Below are 21,512 nucleotides of genomic sequence, written 5' to 3' on the forward strand. Positions count from 1 at the left end.
AATTGCTATAAATTCTTCCAAGTGAGAAAGATTACTAGATAGTTGCCACATAGTTTAATACCGGGCACCCTTGTTTGTTATTATGATTAATGCCTTGGGTGACAGTACAGAAGATATACAAGTGGCAGGATTTAGACTGTTGTAAAAAATCCTGCAATGAAATGGAGAATCAGACCCTGTACAAATCAGAGGGATAGAAAACCACACATATTTGTAGGTGACCATACATGCCTTGCCATACGTGTGCACACACTACATTTAAATTTTAAAATGCAGATAAATGTAGAGTGCTGTAAGTGGGCATTCTTATCCTAACCAGCTATGTATTACATTTACATTGACAATAAAGGACTCCAGCCAATGCAACATACTAATCTCAAGGCAGTCATTTCTCTATTGCTTGAAGTTATATCAGTGTGTAATGTCTTAAAATAGAATTCTCCAATTCACACATAAGCCATAGTATTGACACAGAGTTACTAATAAAATTACCTCTTCACTGTGGTATGAAGAACAGTCTGTATGACCATTAGAGCTTATGAACTTAAAATGTAATACTTATATGGGTTCATGAATAATAACATCAGTTAATGAATTTGAAAACTATGTTACCCCTCAGAACTTACCCTTGTTATATATTACAGGTATCCCAATGAGGCTGTGTACATTTTCAAACAGGCTGTATAAGAAACCTTAGTTTGCTGACAAATTATAGATTTTATATTACATACATGACACTCTTTGGTTGACAGAGGTCTAGCAAGTACACGGTTTGCATCTAACTTTCCCTGCAAAGATCAGTTCTGACAGTAGGCAACATACTCTGTAAATTACATGTCAGACTCAAGAGCTATACAGACATACCCCCCTGCACACAACCCTGTACCCATCATCATGTAGGCAAGAAATGGTTGGGTCAGTGACTCACCAAATTATAATCAAACTCATTTGTACTTAGAACAGACCTGTAGGCACCTGCATTTTGCAGAGACTGACTCTTTTCAATAACCTATTTTACATACTTAAATTAGAGATCTGAGTTTCATTACAGATTTCAGTTTAAGAGCAATATTCCCTGAGAAGTTGCCGAGAGGGTTGAAAGGTAAAGTTAAAGATATATTGGGAGTTAAATTGATGCTGAAAGCTTCAGAGGACTTACTGGTTACTATATGCATGCAATTTTAATCCAAGAAAATAATTTGGTTCGTATGTAGCACATACATACTTATCCAAGAGGTATCCAAATCAGCATTTTTATATCACATATTAATAATAAACTTCTCAAAATACTGAAAAATATTTCAGAATTTTATATTTACTTTAAATTAAAAGTCAGCACTACTAGTGACATTTATATATCTATATGAATATCTTTGGTACCTGTAAGTGATATGTTTGTGTTGCCATTTCTGTCCTGTTAACGCGTAGCGTTTCCGACGAATGTTAAATTTGGAGCTACCTCTTGTTTGGTCAGGCACACCACATCGAGGCTTCTTCATCCAGCTGCAAGAAACAGCACCACATAGTTAAAGCAACATGAAAGAAAAATCATAACTACTGCATGCAACTAATAAAAACATCATACTTTTTTGAAGTTACATTCAAAGTAATTATGATCTGTATTACTAGCTTGCTTGCTGAAGGTGAAGTTAAAGTATATACACAAAGATTTAGTTAAATCACTAGTTCCTAAATTATTTTTTGTATTCTGTGATCCTTCTCTTTTGTCTCATTGTCATGATATTTAAACAAGCCTTTAATCAAAAAGTCAACTGCCAGAATTTTTTTTTTAATTCAAGATACTGAAACTGCTAACTTTATGATACTATTAAGTTCTTCTATCTTACTCTCTTTCCACACAATGAAGAGTATCTCATTGCAACTGTAAGCTCCTAGTGGAGATATTTAACTCACAAATTCTGCTTAAGAATATTTAATGCTCTGCACAAAATCAAGCTGAAAAGGTCTAAATCACAAACAACAAAAATGACCATTCCAGCAGCACCAGGCTTTCCACAAAAGTGTTTGATTTTTACAGTGGCCTTCAATATTTCAATGTTTTCCAGTATTTCAAAAACTTCACATTTGTCAGCATTCCAAATACGTCAAAATTAGGATGATACCTAATTCAAAAGCATGAGTTCAACAGCAGTATCATTGAACTGTTCCTCACTTACAGCATAAGGGGTTATTTAGTTTGAGTAAAAGTGAACAAAATTCAGCTGAAGTTATTATATTATATGAGCTATTCAGCAGAATAATTTGCCATCAGGAAGATAGCAAGATTAAAGACATTCACTGCATAAATAAAAGACAAATCTCCTCTGTTACTTTTCCAGTTCATTTGACTTTATTTCTATCATGCCAAATAATTACTGATGTAAAAGCTGTAGTTTTCTGATGGTATTTACCACAAGAGTAGTCATACCCTATATTCAGGCTTGCTTGAATGAACTTCTGACCATTAAACTGGCATTTAAGCATTGTTTCATAAATAAATATACACACAGCAGCTGCATGTATGTATGACTGGATGACAGAAAAGTAATTTGAAATGTCATCTCAGAACGCAGACTACTTTTAAAACATGTGTAGGTTAACAAAAACTCAAAAAAATAACCAGCCAACCATCTTTCATCTTTTCCAGTAGACATTTGTAGTTCAATATATGCAAAATGAAGAAAACAATCTTGTTTTGTCAAAAAAAAACCATGGAATATTTGCAGTACAAAGGAGTAGTGTGTGTGTGTGTGTGTATATAAAAAACTACATAATCTAATGAAATCATTGATTTTTCAGTTCTGTACCCAAGGAATGAGATATGCATTGTAAGTTTTAAACCTATTAATACAAGTCAAACCATATTGCATACTAAGTGAATTTTTAGAGATGGGCTAATGCAGTCAAAATCAGCCACACTCATTTTCATAAATGCATGTGAAGATGTTTTACAGTACAGCCAGACTTATAACACTTCATATATGCTGTATCTATGGATATGTAGCAAGCTATTGTTTAAATGCGTAAGTAGGAGTTAAGCTTACCAGCCTGTGGGAAAATATAGAATTTTAGTGATAGTACCAAGATGTCACTGCACCCCACTTGCGCTGATAAACACTATAGAAGTGCCTGCAAAAACTTTGATGGGTGACACATCCATCAAGTCGTACGAGTGGGGAAGCCAAAACTTATGAATTTGCCTGAACTGAAGACACTGAGTTCATTGTTATCTGTTTCAAATAAGAAACACAGAATGATTTGCTCTAATTTCTGTCAGAATAATTACAAAGTATGCATGGCACATAAAACAGTTGACTATTACTTGTATTTGCAAGGAAGACAATCTTCCTTCCCTAGTGTCTGCAAAGACAATACTGTAAAATCTATAAAACTTTACTCCATCAGTATTTGCTGAAACACCCTGCAACTTTACTTCAGGTTCCTCTGTTTTTTTAAAAGTGTCAGTTCAACAAAGTAGATGTTAGTGATTTCTGGGATGAAATATTATTGAAAAGTTTCAGTTGCTCTAATAAAAAAAGAAAATGAAGGAAAGAAGCAGATCTCATTACAGACCAAAGGGGAGTTCTGTTCTTCTTAGTAAAATGATATCTTGTTTGCACTTCAGCAAATGAGATTAAAATTGGCTCAGACCTCAGAAAACTTTTAGACATATTGTCAGTAATACTTTTTTGCAGTGCATGTTAGATCAGCATACATTTACCATGCATTTTAATGACAGGGTATATTTAAATTATGCTGTTGAAACTGCTCACACACATTGCAGAAAAAGACATATATGTAACAAAAGAACAGTGTTCTCACCTTAAGGTGATATCACTACATCGAAAGAAAGAAGCAAGGAATAAAGCAAAAACAATTAACTGTTATATTTTGTTAGAAACATCATATAAAAATGTCAGGGTCTTGTATAAAATATGTAATGTATCACTTACAGTTGTATTGTTTCAAAGGCAGTGACTTTAAATCAATTGAATTAGGCCTCCCCCCCCAAAAAAAAAAAAAAAGTTTAAATTATTTAGCTTAACTGATGGAGACCTATTTTAATAGTGGGGTTTGCTCATTGGCAAGCCAGGGGCAGCTAAGTGTAAATATTCCAACTTGTGAATTTAAAAATTTCTGAATATTCCAAGTTGTGAATTCAAAGCTGTTACTGAAATAATCTCTCAAGTTATGTCAAAGGCTCAATACTTTTACAGAAAATAATATTAGCATAAAATGTTTTACACTTAAGATTTAATACAAAAAGTCAAGAACAGTAGGAAACATGGATTCAAAATTCAACATTGTATTATCTTACCAGAACTGCTGACAATCCGATTTTAGCAATACAAAACATAGCCCAAAATAAACTGTTATGAAATTAAAGCAGTCACAATTTGTTCTTGCATTGATTTGAAGTGGTATCTACCTATCAAGAACATTATGCTTGTATACTTCCTGGTTTGGATGGGCAGGGGATGTTCCATGTTGTCATGCTGTCTGGCCCACTAATGTTCTTATTATTCTTACAAGAGGACTGTGACTGTGGTTCACACACAATATAAATCGCATTGTAAATCAAATGTAAGCCTTTGCACAAGTGGTTCACTAGCTCTCAGGAAATTATCTTCAAGTAAAATTTAAGGAAAGACGCAATTTGCAGCTGAAGAGTTGGACTATCACCAAATCTATCACCCAGATCTTAGCTGAGCTAAATTTAGCAGTCAGAATTTTAAACAAATTATTACATGGTTAGTACTGGAGTTCAGTATTTTCTAGCACAGAAATGAAGCAAAATGTTAACTTCTGGCACATAAATTTTCCTTTTTTTTTTTTTTTAAATATGTTAAAAATATTTTTTTAAACAGGAATTGTTCTCATACTGACTGGGAGGAAAACTTCTGTCAGTAGTTATCATTAATGCTCATGACATTTGGGAATACTTCATGTGTAATATGCTCTTCCATCTGGGGGGGCAATTGACAAATAAAACATTCATTTCTATTTTCTTCCAAATATAGCTGTTTTTAACATAATATGGTCAAGGTCTCCCATGTTCTTGATTGCTTGTTGGAGTTTAATTATTTTTTTTTAAATAATTTGTTTTAATTTTAAAAAGCTCCATACTGGTAATGACTTTGCCTCTCTTTCACCTCTTTCTGAACTTGTCGAAATCTTTTATGCAGCAGACCCTCAAAATTAGTATTTTATCAGTACTCAATAAAGAGGCTTAATTGTGACTAATGTACCCTGTACATTAGTACCCTGTAGACTATGTCACTTCAAATTCCTCTCTTAACTCCATTAATTTGAATCTTGAGGAGCTATATATGTCAAGAGAATTAAACCAGTTTAGACTCAGAGAAAATCTGAAAATATTAAAATAAAAATACGCAGCAAAATTGTAATGCTCTTCCAGTAGAGAGAGAGCTGAAACTGAACGTCTCATAACTCAAGCCATTTGCCTCACCATATTTTGTTCTTCAGGGGTTAAGAGGAAGAATCTTTTTCTGTCTCCTCACTTTCTTAAGCCTTCAGGAAAAAGTTTTGGTCTAACATGGAATCAAAACATTAAAAAAACTACCTTTCATTTATCCCTAATCAAAACTGCTGCTTAGGCTATATAATGTTTTTTTGTTGTTTGTGGGTTGTTTTGGGCTTTTTTGGTAGAGTTATAGCAAAAAAGGAAAACAAAAGGGAGAGTCCAACTTGACTTACTGCAACTTGACTTAGTGGCTGGAAAAACTATAGACATTTATTTAAGAAAACTACTGAATGGTACCCTTAAACTTCTTGTGAGGAGAGACAGATATGTTTTCTAAACATCTTTACTCTTCCCTACTGTACTTTGCTATTACAGGGCTTTACTGACACTCCTCTAAGTAATAGGAAGCAGTCAAAGAGTGATGTAAGATACTGTATTTCAGCCCTGTTACTGATGATGATTTGTCTGCAAGGCTTCTCATTGAATTTTGCTGAGGGTACAAGACTTTATGTATAGCTTTTGTACAAAAACATTTACTAATAAAACAGACCACTGAATCAATTTCAACAGCTCAAAATTTACCATTCACTCTTACTCTGTGACTGATACTTAATATATAAACAGCAGAGGTCACACATAAATATGATTACATCTTGATTATAAACCTTGAAGTAAAGTTGGTTAGAAGCTCATCTGAGCATTAAAATAAGCACATTTGCCATTTATTTATAAAGGATGGCATTAAATTAAAATGAATGCTTTGCTACTATTGCATAGATTTAGTCAGCATCCTATACACAACCTTTCTATCTGTATACCAGGAAGTTTGTAATATACCCCTTTAAACTGCAAAACATGTTTTGGAAATAAACATGTAAAGCAACTTTAAGAAAAGACAACTAGTCTTTTTCTACTTAGTATGTTTGGTTTAGGGATGTGAAAGAGCAGGATGCCAACAGCGGGTCCATTTTCAGAAGACTCCTTTTTAATGAATCATTGACTGTGTTTTGTAACATATAAATGAATCACAGGAAATACTGTGGCACGCCATGCAAATGTCAGACAGTATTTTCATTGGGTTTACCATTGTCATGATACTTGTATTCAGAACATCTCTCATATTTTTACGCCATTATAATGATGTCTCCTTTTACCACTCACTCTTCCTTATCCGCAGCAATAAGCATGCATCATGCTTTTCAAGCCACTTGGGAAACAAATTTAAAAATATAGCAAAAACAAGTGAATGGTGAGTAGTAGGGGGAAGATGAACACTGTTCATATTTATGCATACCAAAACACTCATTGAGGGATTATCGTTTTTTCTAAGCAACAAAATCCCTCCAGGAGACTTTTGGTGATGTGGCTGGAGGACATTATTTCTCTGTTAATATCCCCAAAGCTGGTTCCTATCAAGTTACTAGTGTAACTTCTTTTAATTGTTTGTCCTTCTGAAGACGAAGAGGCACATCATAATCTCTTCTCAAGACATGCTAGAGAAGCAGGTAAATCCTCATGCACAAGATGAGAACATATTGGTTTTATGAGGTTCTTGCTGTTCTCTTTATTTTGTAATCCCAGTATTGTATGTGATTATAACATATTAATCACAGAGAAACAAATGGTAAACTGTCACATATTGCTGGCCAAAAGACAGTATGTATACTTTCTCTGTAGATGAAAGGGAAAATTATTTCAAACATTTACAAAATACTGCAATAAATGAACAATTGAAAAAAAATTATCCTTTGTTATACAGTCATATCTCCCAAGAATATTCAATGGTGTTAATTGATGGTAACTTGAGGCCACAGTTTAGTTGATTTTTTTTTTTTCTCAACACCAATGCATATGTGACAAGTCTTTAAGAATCAGTTCTGTTCCCAACTTGACTCAAGTTAATGCAACTCCAACTGTGTAAATAAATGCAGAATTCATCCAGCATGAGTTATATGTAGCTAAGAATTGCCATACTTTAATATATCTTTCTGTATAGAAGAAAATCATGCATCAAAAGGTTTGGAAGACTGACTATCCACCAGATTGTAAAATTAACGTTTTGGACTGCTGCATAGATGGATTTCTTTGACTCTTACATTGCGGAAGAAGTGAAGACAGCCTTGCTGACGTGCTGGTCAACAAGCCCAATTTAGCAAACATAAACCACTTTCCTTTGCAATTGAAGTGGGGTTTTTTTGTGTTTTTTTTTTTTTTCAACTGGCTAGCTGATACTCTAAACTAACAGATGGCCTCTGCTTTCCCTTGGGTTACCACTTTCTATCTTCTCTGTACTCCTAACTGTGAACAGATTCTTTTCCTTTTAGTGAAATACATTGCCTCTTACAAAGCTGCCACTAATGTGTCTTTAAAAGGCTATGAGTGACTGGTATAGCAGCACTCTCCACTCAAGGATCAACGACTGAAGCTATATAAAGAACCTAGCCTTTCCACCCTGCAGATTGGATCATAAACATACTTTTGAGCATGACTCTCTCACAAGGCATTTACTGCTATTGCACTGCATGTTCTGAGGTCCTTTAAATTCCTAAACTGAGGGAAGTGTGATCAACTCACCTCCCCTTAGGGCAGCCCTAAAATCTGCTTTGCTTTATTGCTTTTCAATGCAATAATGCATGTGCCAGTGGAATAAAATGATTTTTCCAATCCTGCCAGCATTTTGGGTAGTCTCTTCCCTAAACTCTAAATGATAGAAAAATCATTCATGTCAACTACTTTACCAAAAAAGAATAACGGAAGGTGACACATCATGTTGAGGCTGGTAAATGGGAAATGAAGGACAACCCCCCCAAAAAAGCATTTTAGAGAGTAGAAACATATTTCAATAAAGTAAATGTTGGATATGTAGTGACGGTACTATTTGTTATTGTTTGCTTTTCAAGCAAAGTAAATTTTCTCAAATCACAAGATAATCTTTATCACATTTTAACTGGAATGAGTACAACAAGCACTTCAATTCTTAATCCCAGGTACATTTTCTTAACTGTGTACTAATACTATTATTTTTTTCATATTTTCCTGGCACATTTTTAAAATTTGTTATAGTATAGAGTTGTTTGGAAGTGCCTTTTAATAGGTCTGTTTCACAAAGTTTCCCTGTGTTCAGTCTGTCAGTAAAATCAGACACTGCCAGCCTTACACAACTTCAGAATTGCAAAGGGCATGCAAAACTAATCCAATTTTACTGCATGTTAAAATGACCATACTTGGTCTTTTGTTACTGGCAACCATTAAATGAATGGGCCAGTGGAGCATGCTAAAATTTTCTTCAATAAGGATAAGGCAATTTACACTAAAGATTTTCCAGTAAGAAAAGACTCTTTCCACTGTGAAACATTTCATGTATTCTTGCCAATTTTGAATAGGTTTCTCCACTTCCACATTGATAACCTTTTTGCCCTTTCTTTAGTTAACCCTGAAACATTTTCTTTACATCACATGCCCAAAAGCAGACAGCAGTTAGGCAGGTGACTTCCTACTACCATGAAATACAGAAGATGAAAAAAAAAAAAAAAAGACGTAAGGAGAGAGAGAAACATTTTAACTCCCCATCTGAAGCTGCAACACTATTTGGATATCCTGGTCACCCTGCTTCATGTGTTATAAAGTTATTCCAGTTCTATTTTACCCTCCTTGAAACAGAAAAGTCAAGAGCAGTTCAGTACTGGTTACTTACTCAATTGTGTTCCTGTCCACTTTTCCTGTCATATTAATGCCATAGAACTGCTGCATGGCAGCTATAGCTGATTGCATGGTTTCTGCAGAGCGCAACACCGACATTCGGGGGTCAGTTGGTGGAAGGTAGCCATACTTTTGTAACCATACCTGCAATGACAAGTGCAGTGGCTATTAAATAGAAATTAGAGGTAAATAAAATGCTCCCTAGTAATTAGTTTTGTACCATATATAATGAAGCTTCTAATTCACCAAGCATAAATCCTGTTAGTTTGGGTTGTGGGGTTTTTTTATTTTTTGCAGAGAAGAAATTCTTTGGGGCTTTTATTTCACCTCCTCTATTAAAGCTTTTGCTGGTTTAAGACTTACAGTGTTTTCTACCCAGGAGCCAGCTCTCTTTATTATCTGAAACTGCATGCTTCAATTATTTATTTAATGTATTTATTTATTTGAAGTTACAACTTAAGCACCTAACCCTGGCTCTAGGCACTTCAAGAAATTTTTAAAGCAGACAAAATGTAAAATCTACAATATATGCCACATATAATTGACTATCCACAGGGTACATAATAATATTCACCAACTACAATAATAAATCCACAATAGCTCTCACACAGTTACACTGTATTGTTATAATCTCTCAAAGAATGTGAAAGAGAGGGTGGGCAGACATTCAGCTTTCTGAGAAGAATATCAAAATCACATACTCATAGGCAAAGCAGGTGGCCCAGAGATAGTGAAGTAGCAGAGTCTGTTCCCACTTACAGGGAACTCCCTGATAAGAGGATCTTCCTTTTTAAATCAAGAGGGATTTAATGTCAATTGTTTATGCTCTTAATTGTGTAGAAGTGAAGGGGAGAAGGCATGGTCCAAATAACTGAAAGCTTTATGGATTAAAGCCAATATCTTAAGAACACCTGGAAAAACCCTCTGAAATATGCTGTCCTCTTGAGGCAATGTTTCATAAACAAGTAGCTGTGATTATCTTAATGTTTCTAAGCATTCTCAAAATCTAGCCTATGCAAAGCACAGTGTAAGACTTTTGAGGCAATGAGAACACTGATACATCTTTAAAAATGTCTTAGCTCCTCATCTAAGGACTGGAACTACTCACTAGAATAAAAGGTACATATATTGCTAATCTACAAGACACGGTTAAATTGTGTTGCTGCAGCTTCACTCTCCCCAGTAACAAAGTACTTGTGACCCCATAAATCTGATCTTCTGTTCTTTAAAAAAAAAATAAAAATTAATAGATAAACAAATAAAAAAAATTGGTTCAGCCACCTCTTTCAAACATATCATATCCCAATTCATGGATTCTGAATCATTACATTAATGAATGCTATCCACCCCCACCCCCCCCTTAGTGTGTTATGGGCTCTGTCTGCCTCATACAACACTTCTGTTTTTTTTGTGTGTTTATACCCACTGTTTATACACAGCCTAACACCAAACTGTGTAGCCTGCAATTTTCAGCCTTAAGTTTAGCTTGCAGAGTCTACCCGATTCAGTTCCAGTAGCAGGTTAACCATGTTGGTGATGCACTCCTCTTTTACAGACCCAGTGAAGAACCTCAGGATGGATGAACTCATTGCTATGGTTTACTTCACTATCACTGAACATGTATTATAGGTGAACATTGGGTCAGTGTAAATAAAAGATCAAACTGGCACTAAAGATAGAGGAAATCTTCAGGTTATGAATGCAGGTATTTCTAATTTAAACAGGTTTACCTTCCCATAGTGCAGTTCAGACACAATCTCAACAATGTTTGTGAGCTCCACACAACAGGGTTATACAGTACAGACAGGATTAAGACCCAGCCTAACCTCTTTCACCCTCACACTATCTCTGTATACAGGAGCCATTCAGAATAAGAACAAAATTTTGTTTAATATATAGGAAGATGCTCTTATTTCTAGTATAAATGAATTGCTACAATCAGTACCTACATCCAACCTTACATACTCCTGACTTCTTGCACTTTTCAGCTTCAAGGGTGAACTTGTGAACACTAAGTTTGTGCTAGATTTGGGTCATCACACAAATAATTTAGTTTATGTGTTGCTTTGAACTGGAAGTCTGTTTTTCCTTCCATTATTGGAAGATAGCTCTGAGAGGCCAGCTAGAGCTGGAAGGTTGGCAAGAGCAATGCAGTATGTGAAAACAAGACCATGGAAGTAAGAAATAAGTCTGAGACAGAGTGGGTTGATTTCACTGTAGCATGTAAAGTCCCTTTGAATTAATATTTGCAATGCATGTATTTAAGAATGGGGTTATTTTGAGATTCACCTTCTCAAGTCAGTGATATTAAAACAAATGATCAGACAGGGAAGAAAAATAATTCTGAGCAGCATGTCACTATTGTCCAAAATGATACCACCTTCTTGCCACCTTCTCAGCATGAATTTGGTATGCAGACACAGAGCAAGGCTTTTCATGAAGCTCTCTTTCAGGTGCTAAGGGCACACAAAATTGCTTGGTAGGCTTGTGAGGCCACCTATCACCACTCAAAACCATCCTCACCGTGGCATAACTGAAGGAGACAGAGGTGTGGGATTACAAGTAACCAAATTTACCAGAAGCTAAACCTTCAGATATCTGAATTAGAGAGAGACAGAAAAAATAGCTTGGAGAGTACTGCTTATGGGAGGAGTGGAGTAGAGAGGAAAAACTGGAATCTAGCGGAGTGCCACTGCAGACACAGAAAAGGAGAAGAGACGTGGCTCAGAAAGAAGCAGGAGAGGACAGTGTAGCCTTTCCCCTTCTAAAAAGACTCAAATACAAGTTAAATACGGGATGCCTGATAGTCACTCCCAATCAGTGAACAAAGGAAGTAGACCACCTGGGTCTTCCCTCAGGTTCAAAATAGCAACTAGAAGACACAGCAAACATACCGGAAAGTCAGATGACACTTGGAAAGCAAGTTTCTTTTTTTGAAAATTCAGACAAATTGACCTTCAAGACTAATAACTGGTGAATGCTTCAGAGCTAGTAGCATTCAGTGCCACTACATGCTACTAGTGTTCTGTCCTCGTGAGAAAGGATCATGAAACAAGATAAGAGACAACAAATCTGGTTCCTGTTGCATTCATCAGATTCCTCAGTTCTGTATTAACAAATTTTGAAGGACCTTGGATCAGTCTGTCAGATACCTGAAATAAACCCCTCAGATTCTATTGTGAACAGTCCAAATGCTGGGAACTATGGAGGAGGAGCTTAACTTCAAAGTTAAGTCCAAAATATATAGGTGGGTAAAACAAAACAGAGGAAAAGAAACAGAATGAGGCAGACACAGCAGAACAAAAGAAAACCATTTTCTCACAGCCTTGTATTTTTGAGGCAACCTATTAAAGAAATTATGACTACAAGAATTTCCCCCTCCACCCTACTGAAATTAGATGTCTCTCTGCCTTGATGCATTTCAGCAATGACAATGCAGTGTTGGCAAGCCATCTATCATCCTGAGGAACTCACCTGTCTTGGAACAAGGAAAAAGTGAAGTAGAACCATCTAACATGTAATGTTGGGGAAGCCAACAGAGACCCTTTGCACAGACTCCAGAATTAGTGATATGTCCCATTCCTTCACACAGTTTAGGAAGATAAAATACTGCTACTTCAAGTGAAGTTTTTGGGCAGGACTTTCTTGTCCTGAAGCAAAATGAAAGCCATGGTAAAACTCTCATGGTAACCACAGAAAAACATAGCTGAAAGACAACATATTCTACCACTTCCCTCTCTATTACAGTGCTTTACTATCCTACTGCTATGAAGTTTGCCTTAGAGTTGAATCTCCCTTACTATAATTTAAGCCTGGAACTTCTCATTTTACCTGCTAAGGGTGAGGGGAACTGATTATTCCTTTCCCCTCTGCAGCAGCTTTTTATGTATTTGAACTCTCTTATGTGAGTCCCTCTTTCTAATCTTTTTTAAAATAAACTAAAGAAAACTCTTTCATTTAATCTTATTTCATTGTCCACGTTAACCTCCAGGAAACTAGATGCTAAAATCTGTCTTTACCAAGCATCTGCTTGCACTAGATTTGTATGTTAGTTCCCATTGTTAGCCAATTAACAAACACTGGAGTTTAGCTGAAGTGTTAGTAGTAATTCAGAAGAACATGGACACTCAAATACTTCATTTGGGAAAAAACAAACAAACAAAACAACAGAAATAAAATTAGCCTAAAAATATTTTTTTCTCACTAATTGAACTTCAAGGCTTATGTCCCATTTATCTATACACTTTAAAATTATAAACCCATGCTTTACATACATTTTTCCACCAGAAAAATTCCTTCACCATAATTCTACCTTCTCTTTTTATGATTGCAAGGAAAAAGATAAACCGAATCAATTGGTGATGATAGCTGTAAAGATGCTAGGAGTTTGCTGGGGACCTGCCACTTCTGCAGGAGTCCATGGAACCTGTAAGTGCTCAGCACATGAGTCGTATCACCTTCCAGATTTTGGATGTTGACTAGATGCCTAAGGTTTGGGGGGTTTTCTTCTGTGATGAAAAGATCTTTTCATTTTAGTTTGTAATTGCTACTAATGGTATGCTATACGGATCATCTGGCTATGGAATAGGTAGCACTTTGTTACATGGCTGTATGTTTGTCTCCTCTAAAGAATAAAGCATTGGCCAACTTAAGTGTATTAAACATACCAGTGGACTTCAATCATTGAGATCTTTGCTAGTTTGAGAAGAAAGATTGCTCTTAAAAACATTATGTTGACACCAAACTGTTACTAAGAACAAAGAAACCCCATGTGTCATCATTAAAGATTAAGAAATAATATTATGAAGATAATCAGAGTTTCAGCGAGCTTACTGACTTCCAAGATAGAAGGGAACTTACCAATGAATTATTAGTTCCTGAATGACAGTACATAGTATAAGCTACAGTACAATTATGTTCCGTGAACCTGAAAGCTTAGTAAATCAGTCTAATAAAGTATGGATCAAAACAATTTCATAAACACCTTCAGTAGTGCAGCTGCATATCATTATTATTCATGTATTCCTGTTCTTTTTTTAGATTTTATCATGCAAACAAAATTCCTATCTGTACTGAGTAAAGCTGTGAGATTTCATAATTTCAAAATATTTTTACTCTTGTTTTTTAATACACTTCCACTAAAGACACTATAAGTGAAATGATTTAAAATGTCTGAGTAATTCAGGAGATGATTTATATTTTCAAAAAGTATACATTTAAGAATCGAACTTAGACTGGTCACCACAGGATTTAGCAGTTCAAGTGCTGATGTCATTCTGAAAAGAGATTGAAGGCTTTTACTATGGTATGGCTAAATAAGTTAACTCCAGAATTAGTACCCATATGACCAGGTCATTTCTCCATTTAGGCCAATTAATCATGGCTAATGGTGTGTTTTAATTACAGACCTAAATATTGCAGCTAATACTGACTTTTCAGTGCCAACTTGATAGCCAGATAGACAGACATAGACAGAAATGTTTACACAGAGCATTAGAGGGAACCTTCTGCTGTTTTTCCTATCTCATATCTCTAATGCCACCAGTTTCTCATTGGTGATGTTTTCTCTTTTTAACAGAAGACACTGATGTGAATTTGCAGAATGGGTATATTGTGTATGGTATCCATCTAGTGAGAAAAATACTTCCCAAAAAAGCATATAACAAGAACATATACTCCAGGAGAGCCTAACCTAGTCTATCACAAATGTCTACAGAATGAGAATAAGAATTATGATAGATAATATAATAGCTTAATGGTTATGATTGGTTTGCTGCCTATGGTTGTAATCTGAGATAATTAATCCTTAACAGCTCAAAAAGAGACTGCATATTCAGAATACATTAGTCTGCAATGGCTTAAAGCTCACAAACAAATCCACTTCTTGGAAATTGTATAGCAGGGTGGAAAAGATCTTAAAAGGAATAATCTTCAGACCAAGAAACTATCATCTTGTTTGTCACTATGAACATGCCAAAACCAAAAACTCAATTTGCAAAATTTAGTTCTCCAATTACCTAAACTAGAAAGCGACCAACTTCTTTTCTTCTGAATTACTGTGAGAGTCCCCGCAAAACCAGTTTAGATGTGGTATTGGCATAGTCTTAGACACATTAATGATGGTAATCTTTATTGTGGATTACAAAATTTGTAATGAGGACTTAATAATATAGAAGAGTCTGTGGGATGTCTAAGTTGCAGACTGCACTATAGTAAATACTTAGATGCAATACTAGAGTAACAGAGTTGAGCTCACAGTGGGCCAAAGAAGAGGATACATTAGGCCTCAGTGAGTTCAATCTTGCTGCAGCTAGATAGTTTAAAATTAGTTGAGGCATCTCCGCTGTTCTAGTATGTGTATGCTTGTAGTTTTTTCTGTGTTCCAGCTACAAAACAGATGTGAAACTGAACATTCATATTATATAAGTCTCAAACGGTACAAAACCAGATTTACCAGTACATGATCTTGTATGTCACTTTCTACACGAAGTCAGGCGAGAGGGGACAAAGTCTGGAATTTCCCCATGCAAGTGTATGGTGACTGAGATAATTTTAAAAGGGAGCTCCTGTTCCCAGTGAGAGGTAACTCCATTGCAAGAATCAAGACTGCAGCCCAAGGCCAGAAGCTCTGCCTGGTTAGTGACTTGAACCAAAGTCGGAGTCCAAGGAGTGGCAAAAGTAAAAAGGCAAAATATATTCAAAACTACTGATTTCCTCTCATTCATAATTCAAGTTTAGTTTAAGTATTCTGAAGCTTTTGCTTTACTGCCACAGTTGTGCGTGGAAAAAACAATGTAGCTTGCGAGCAGCAGGAGTAAGGTGTACAAGAGCAGCCAGGAGCAGCAGGACAGAGCCATTTGCAGATTCCCCATTTACAGACCCCAGGCAGGTGCGAACATACCCGTAAGTGGCAGATGTGGGATCGCATGTAACACTGTGCTTGAGAGACTCTGAAACACATTTGGAACTGGGATCAGATACTACCCAACTCCAAAGGCAGCAGTTACATTGTTCATTCGCTACTTCTACCGAGTGCCTGTGCCGAGAGTGGGTTCGTGTTATAACAACCATGACACAAATCTTTGCCCTGGGAAGGAACTCTTTGTACCTTGATCATTCCCTGTAACAGTATGCACATTTATAACCGACTGCAGAAAGTGGACTTTATTCGTTAGTTGCCTAGGGAAATTTTCTCCAGTCACTAACAGAAATCTTGGGAGAAGTCTGGCATGGACCCGGAGCAGTGGAAACACTTCCACAAATAAAACTAACAGTTCTAGTAGATGTAAACATTCAATCATAGAGTGCATGTTAGGGGATACTGTCCTTACATCTTACTAGAATTTCTATACCTTCTAGGAAAATATGAAGTGCTCTGCAGGGATAAGGATGCTGTGTTGAATAGTCTGGCTGGATAAATCATGATTAGGAAAAAAAAAAAAAGAAACTTCTAGGGCCATGAAGATGATTAAGGGATTGGAACATTTCTCCCATGAGGAAAGACAGAGAGCTGGAACTGTTCAGCCTAGAGAAGAGAAAGCTCAGGGGGGATCTCATCTATGTGTACAAATATCTGAAGGAAGGGAGCAGAGAAGATGGAGCCAGGCTCTTTTCAGTGCTGCCCAGTGACAGGACCAGAGGCAATGGGCACAAACTGAAACACAGGAGGTTCCCTCTCAGCATAAGTAAACTTTTTCACTGTGAGGGTGGTCAAACACTTGCACAGGTTGCCCAGAGATGTCATGGAGTCTCCATCTGTGGAGATATTCAAAAGCCATCTCGACACGGTCATGGGCAGCCTGCTCTAGGTGGCCCTGCTTGAGCAGGGGGTTGGACCAGATGACCTCCAAAGGTCCCTTCCAACCTCAACCATTCTGTGTGATTCTGTGATTTTAGACTGAAGCTTCCAACCTGTAATATCCTGAAGACTTGTAGAATCCTGCTCATACTGACTCAAACCACAGAAAAGTCCCTGAGGGATTAGAAATCCAGGAAAGTCACTACTGATATTTTTCTAGTTTTTTTTCCCCCAAGGTCTATTGTAATAATTACTCTAAATTACTTCAGACTAATTCTCATATGGTCTAACAAACCAGTAGATTCTTTTATCATGTACAATACTCTTAAACTGAAGTGAATGTATACTATAGCTCACACAGAGAAAGGTGCATAGGTGCATACAGGAATATGTCATGAGGCTTGCTGATTTAAATTACTAATTTAGCATTCTAACAGAATATTCAGTTGACTCCATCCCAAAACTTTGGTTTGAAACAGAAGGCTGCTAATTTGGCTAAGCATGTACTCCTTGCAAATTATGTTTATAGTGACTGATTTTCTTAGATAGGCACTCTCCCCATTGAGAAGGGGAGACTTTATTTGGTGTTATAACTCACATGCTGGTACACAGTGTCATTCCCAGATGTCCAAGACAGGAAGAACAGAAGTCATCTAGGAAGGAAAACATGTCTACATACTTACATTCCTAAACAGCCAGAATGTTTCATGGACCGTCTTACGTTTGGCCTATAAGGCATTGACACTGCTCCTAACATGAGGACAAAAAAAGGACTGGCAGAGAATCAGGAAATATGAACATGGGAACAACACTAATTATTAATATTTCTGCAGTAGAAGTCAGATAATTTGCTATGAAGCAAGTGTCCCATTGTGCCTCAATGAACAGAATGAGAGCCAATACCTTCAGCAGCAGTAGACAATACCTAGTTCAATATGAAATGAAGAAACAGTTTATAGGAAGGAGACACTGAAAACCCCTACGTACAAGGTGTTTTGAGTAATTTAATCTTTTAAACAAGATAAAGTAGAAAAAATAATGAGTAATTCTTAGTAGTCATCCACAGTCATTAAAAAAAAAATAAAAATGAGGAGACACTCTTGGAGATAACAACCTATTTAGCAGAGTGTTGCAAGATTAGGGGAAAAAGTCCTCATGTTCAAAGATGAAAATAAGTCCTAGGAAGATAATTCTCCACAGAGCTCTCTTTTTATAATACCTATTCAATAACACATCTTGTTTATGAATCTCAAACTAAGGAAGAACTTGGGTGCAATTTTGCAACTTTTTGCCTGATAGAGAAGCAGTCTGGCTTCTGGTATACATTTTGCAAGACTTGTGGTCTAATTCTTTGACAACCATCATACTGTGGGGTATGGAGATTGCCTACAAGATTCTATAACCTCCAGTCCCTATAAGACTAATTTTATTTGTCACAACTTTTACTTTTTTTGCCTTTCTCTCCCTCTCTGTATATCTTCTGAGAGGTTACTCATGTGTTCCTACCTGGAATATCCTTGATCTTTGCTGGGTTTAGATTCTTCTCTTCCTTTTACCGTTTTCTGTGGCTTGTTATATGTAACGGTGGAGTTCATTGAGACACCTGGATCCCAGAATACCACTGGCCAGCTGAAGGTGATTGGCATATATAAAAAACAATGATGAGGCTGGAGTCAGAAGAATCCTAGCTGAGCCACAGGCCCATTAGGTGTTCCTGGGAAAATCAGCTGGCTTTTGTGGTAGCAAAAATAAGAATCAGTGATACTTCTGAACTTTCCTCAGCACAGCATTGCAAGAATCCAGACAGGGCTCGGAACATATGAAACACTATTTAAATGCAACTGTCATTTGTTGATGTATCAAGGAAGGCAAGAGTTCAAAGCGACTTTTTCATCGCACTCCAGAAGATTACCCCACCTTGTCATTGCCTTGGTATTAGCATCTTTGATCCCAATAGCTTTGCAGTACCTCACCTGCAAGCTGATTATTTTGGTCTAATCCATCTGTATAATGCTGGCATTATTTTGACTATGCTTACCATCACAGTATTTTAGTGCAGAGCTGTTTCTTCTATTTCACTATTTCAAAACAGAAGCAGGGAACTGAACACCAACCAGGGAAACAGAGTTTGCTGCTTAGATCTTACAGCTTAGCACTTGCTTGGACTTTTGTTTCTTCTGGTTTAGGTTCCACAAGAGAAAGGCCTATCTCCCCTCATACACATATGCTAAACAATCAAAGCAAAACATTTCATCATGAATTCATAAGGACTGCCTCACTACTACATCACCATCCTTCAAGAAGCAAAGTCTCTAAGTGGTTGGCACTAGCTGGAAATGGACACAGACGTTTTTAGGCTCTGAGAATATCACTGCAGTCAGTCACGTACTTCAAAAGAGAAACATTCATATCAGTAAAATTTAACAGTAATATAGGATTGTTCCTCATAGACTGTAAAATCATTAGCAGCAGCAGCATCTACATCAGACAAATAGAAACTGTATACTACTATAAGACTAATGTAAAAAATCTTGGTTATTTGGTACGTCTTCTACGGCACAACTATAAATTACATGCTGTCATGTAAAAAAAAAAAAAAAAAAATCCAACACTGTATTAAAGCAAAAATACATCAATCAGCACTGCTGGTTTTTATATGTCCCAATAGGTTTTTTCAAATTATCTTAATAAAAGTACTAAAAATTTGTTCTAAGATGTTTACATAGGAAATACATAAATACATAATGTACCAACAGATGGTGTTGTGCTACTTTAGAAAGGCTTGTGGGAAGGTAGTCCATTGTAATCAAATCAAAAGGTCAAGCTACAAAGTTCCTTTGGGGAAATGATTATTCAAACTGTATCTGACACTTGGTATTTGAATCCATTAGATAAAATAACTTTACTATTATAGTTTATGCAGGTTTAAGTTTACATCAGTGAAATAGATGGACTGCAAGTTAAAATTCTGTAGGAAATGTGACTTGGCCAAACTTTTTTTTTTCTCCATATCACTTATATTTAATTTTCTTCATTATAATAGTTTTTTTCTCATTTTATAGACACAAGAAACAATGTTTGAAACAGTGTTTGAATCAAACACATTCATTAAATATCTATGCAAATATTTCCTGTATAGATATCAATATCGTGAATACTCTTAGATTATGGATTAAACTAAAATTACATTACAGCAAAAGAACAGAAATGCAATAACGCATTGCGTATCTTTTGTGGATTTATACTTCATAGGGTTTTTTACTACACCTTTACAGATAAGATTGCATGTAAATTCATACTGTACTGCACATAAGCAGTGTTTGAAAGTCTGTGTCCATAAAAACCCAACTGGTTATGCTAAAGTCAACAGCAAAGTTGCCCTCAGTGGAAACAGGAGATATTAAACTGAATCAGACTGTTCCTTTATTTTGTTGAATGTAACTTTTACTTTTTTTCCTTTCTATGCCTTTTCAGCAATTAATGATTTCACTACTACTTGCAATATAAGCTTTAATGGCACAGTGTTTGTTTCCCATGGTCAAAATAGTTTTTAAATATAAATTGATACTAAACCCACATTTAGATTGAAAATATTTTTTTTTCTCTTCTGCTTTTCAAAGTCAGATATAAAATATGTAAAGTTTAAGATGCTGCACTTCCTTGCTGAATATCATTCCATATTTTAGAAATCACGCTGTTATAAGATTTGTGATATTTTCAGTACTATAATAGCTCTTTGAAAAATCTGATTCATGTTTTCCTGCAGAAATCTGTAGATAGAAGATGAACATGGATTTTATAAGTACATAAAATCTACAGATAGTATCAGTTTGCCACTTCCCAGGGATAGACAGGAAGAGACTGTCATGAACGTAAAAGGTAATACTGTGGTTTCCCAAATTACTTTATTTGGTCCACAAAGCAGAATGAAAATGCACAAAAAAAAGTAAATGCTACCACACAACATCATTTGAAAGAAAAACCTTGTAACTTCTGCACGGAGGCCAGGGAGATAATAGAGAAGAAAGGAAGTAAAATACCTGAAATATATGATTTATTTAAAACAATGCATCCAGTTGGGAGGAAGAAGCACAACATTTTAATTCAGCCACTCTCTTCCTGTTTTGCAATAAAGACCGTCTATTCAGCTACATAGGAACTATATCGGATCAGAAGCTGTAACAATGAAAAGGAAAAGGCAGTAGAGAAACCAGCTCATCCTCTGTCCCATCCTCTTTCAGTTTCTAACTTGCTCCCCAGTTTTGAAAATATTGGTCTAGTAAAGGAGTTGCCATGGGATATTGATCTGTAATTAACGTTTCCCACTTTCATTTCCAATCCTTCTTCAGAAAATGCCCGTGGGAGATGACTCTGCCACAGGGAGGGCAGGGATCAACCAGAATCTAGCATATCCACTTTTACATGCTTCCTTATAATGATTCTTTCTGATAATTTATGCAAATTACACCTGTCTTATTTTCCTCCTGTACATGTGGTTCAAATGGAGCCAGGCAGTGCCCTACAACTGAG

At 36.1% G+C, this 21,512-nt stretch overlaps 1 protein-coding gene across 1 annotated transcript in view; it reads right to left on the reverse strand.

Annotated features, from left to right (window-relative positions):
• The window catches only part of MMP16 (matrix metallopeptidase 16), a 190,299-nt gene that overhangs the window by 91,440 nt on the left and 77,347 nt on the right, over nt 1-21,512 (reverse strand). The window contains exons 3-4 of the mRNA XM_075023548.1: nt 9,180-9,328; nt 1,381-1,503 (exon numbers count right to left, since the gene is read on the reverse strand). Coding sequence (XP_074879649.1) covers nt 1,381-1,503; nt 9,180-9,328 — 272 coding nt within the window. The remainder of the gene's footprint in view (nt 1-1,380; nt 1,504-9,179; nt 9,329-21,512) is intronic.

The sequence above is a fragment of the Buteo buteo genome, chromosome 3 (genome assembly GCF_964188355.1).
Source record: "Buteo buteo chromosome 3, bButBut1.hap1.1, whole genome shotgun sequence".
NCBI classification, from domain to species: domain Eukaryota; kingdom Metazoa; phylum Chordata; class Aves; order Accipitriformes; family Accipitridae; genus Buteo; species Buteo buteo.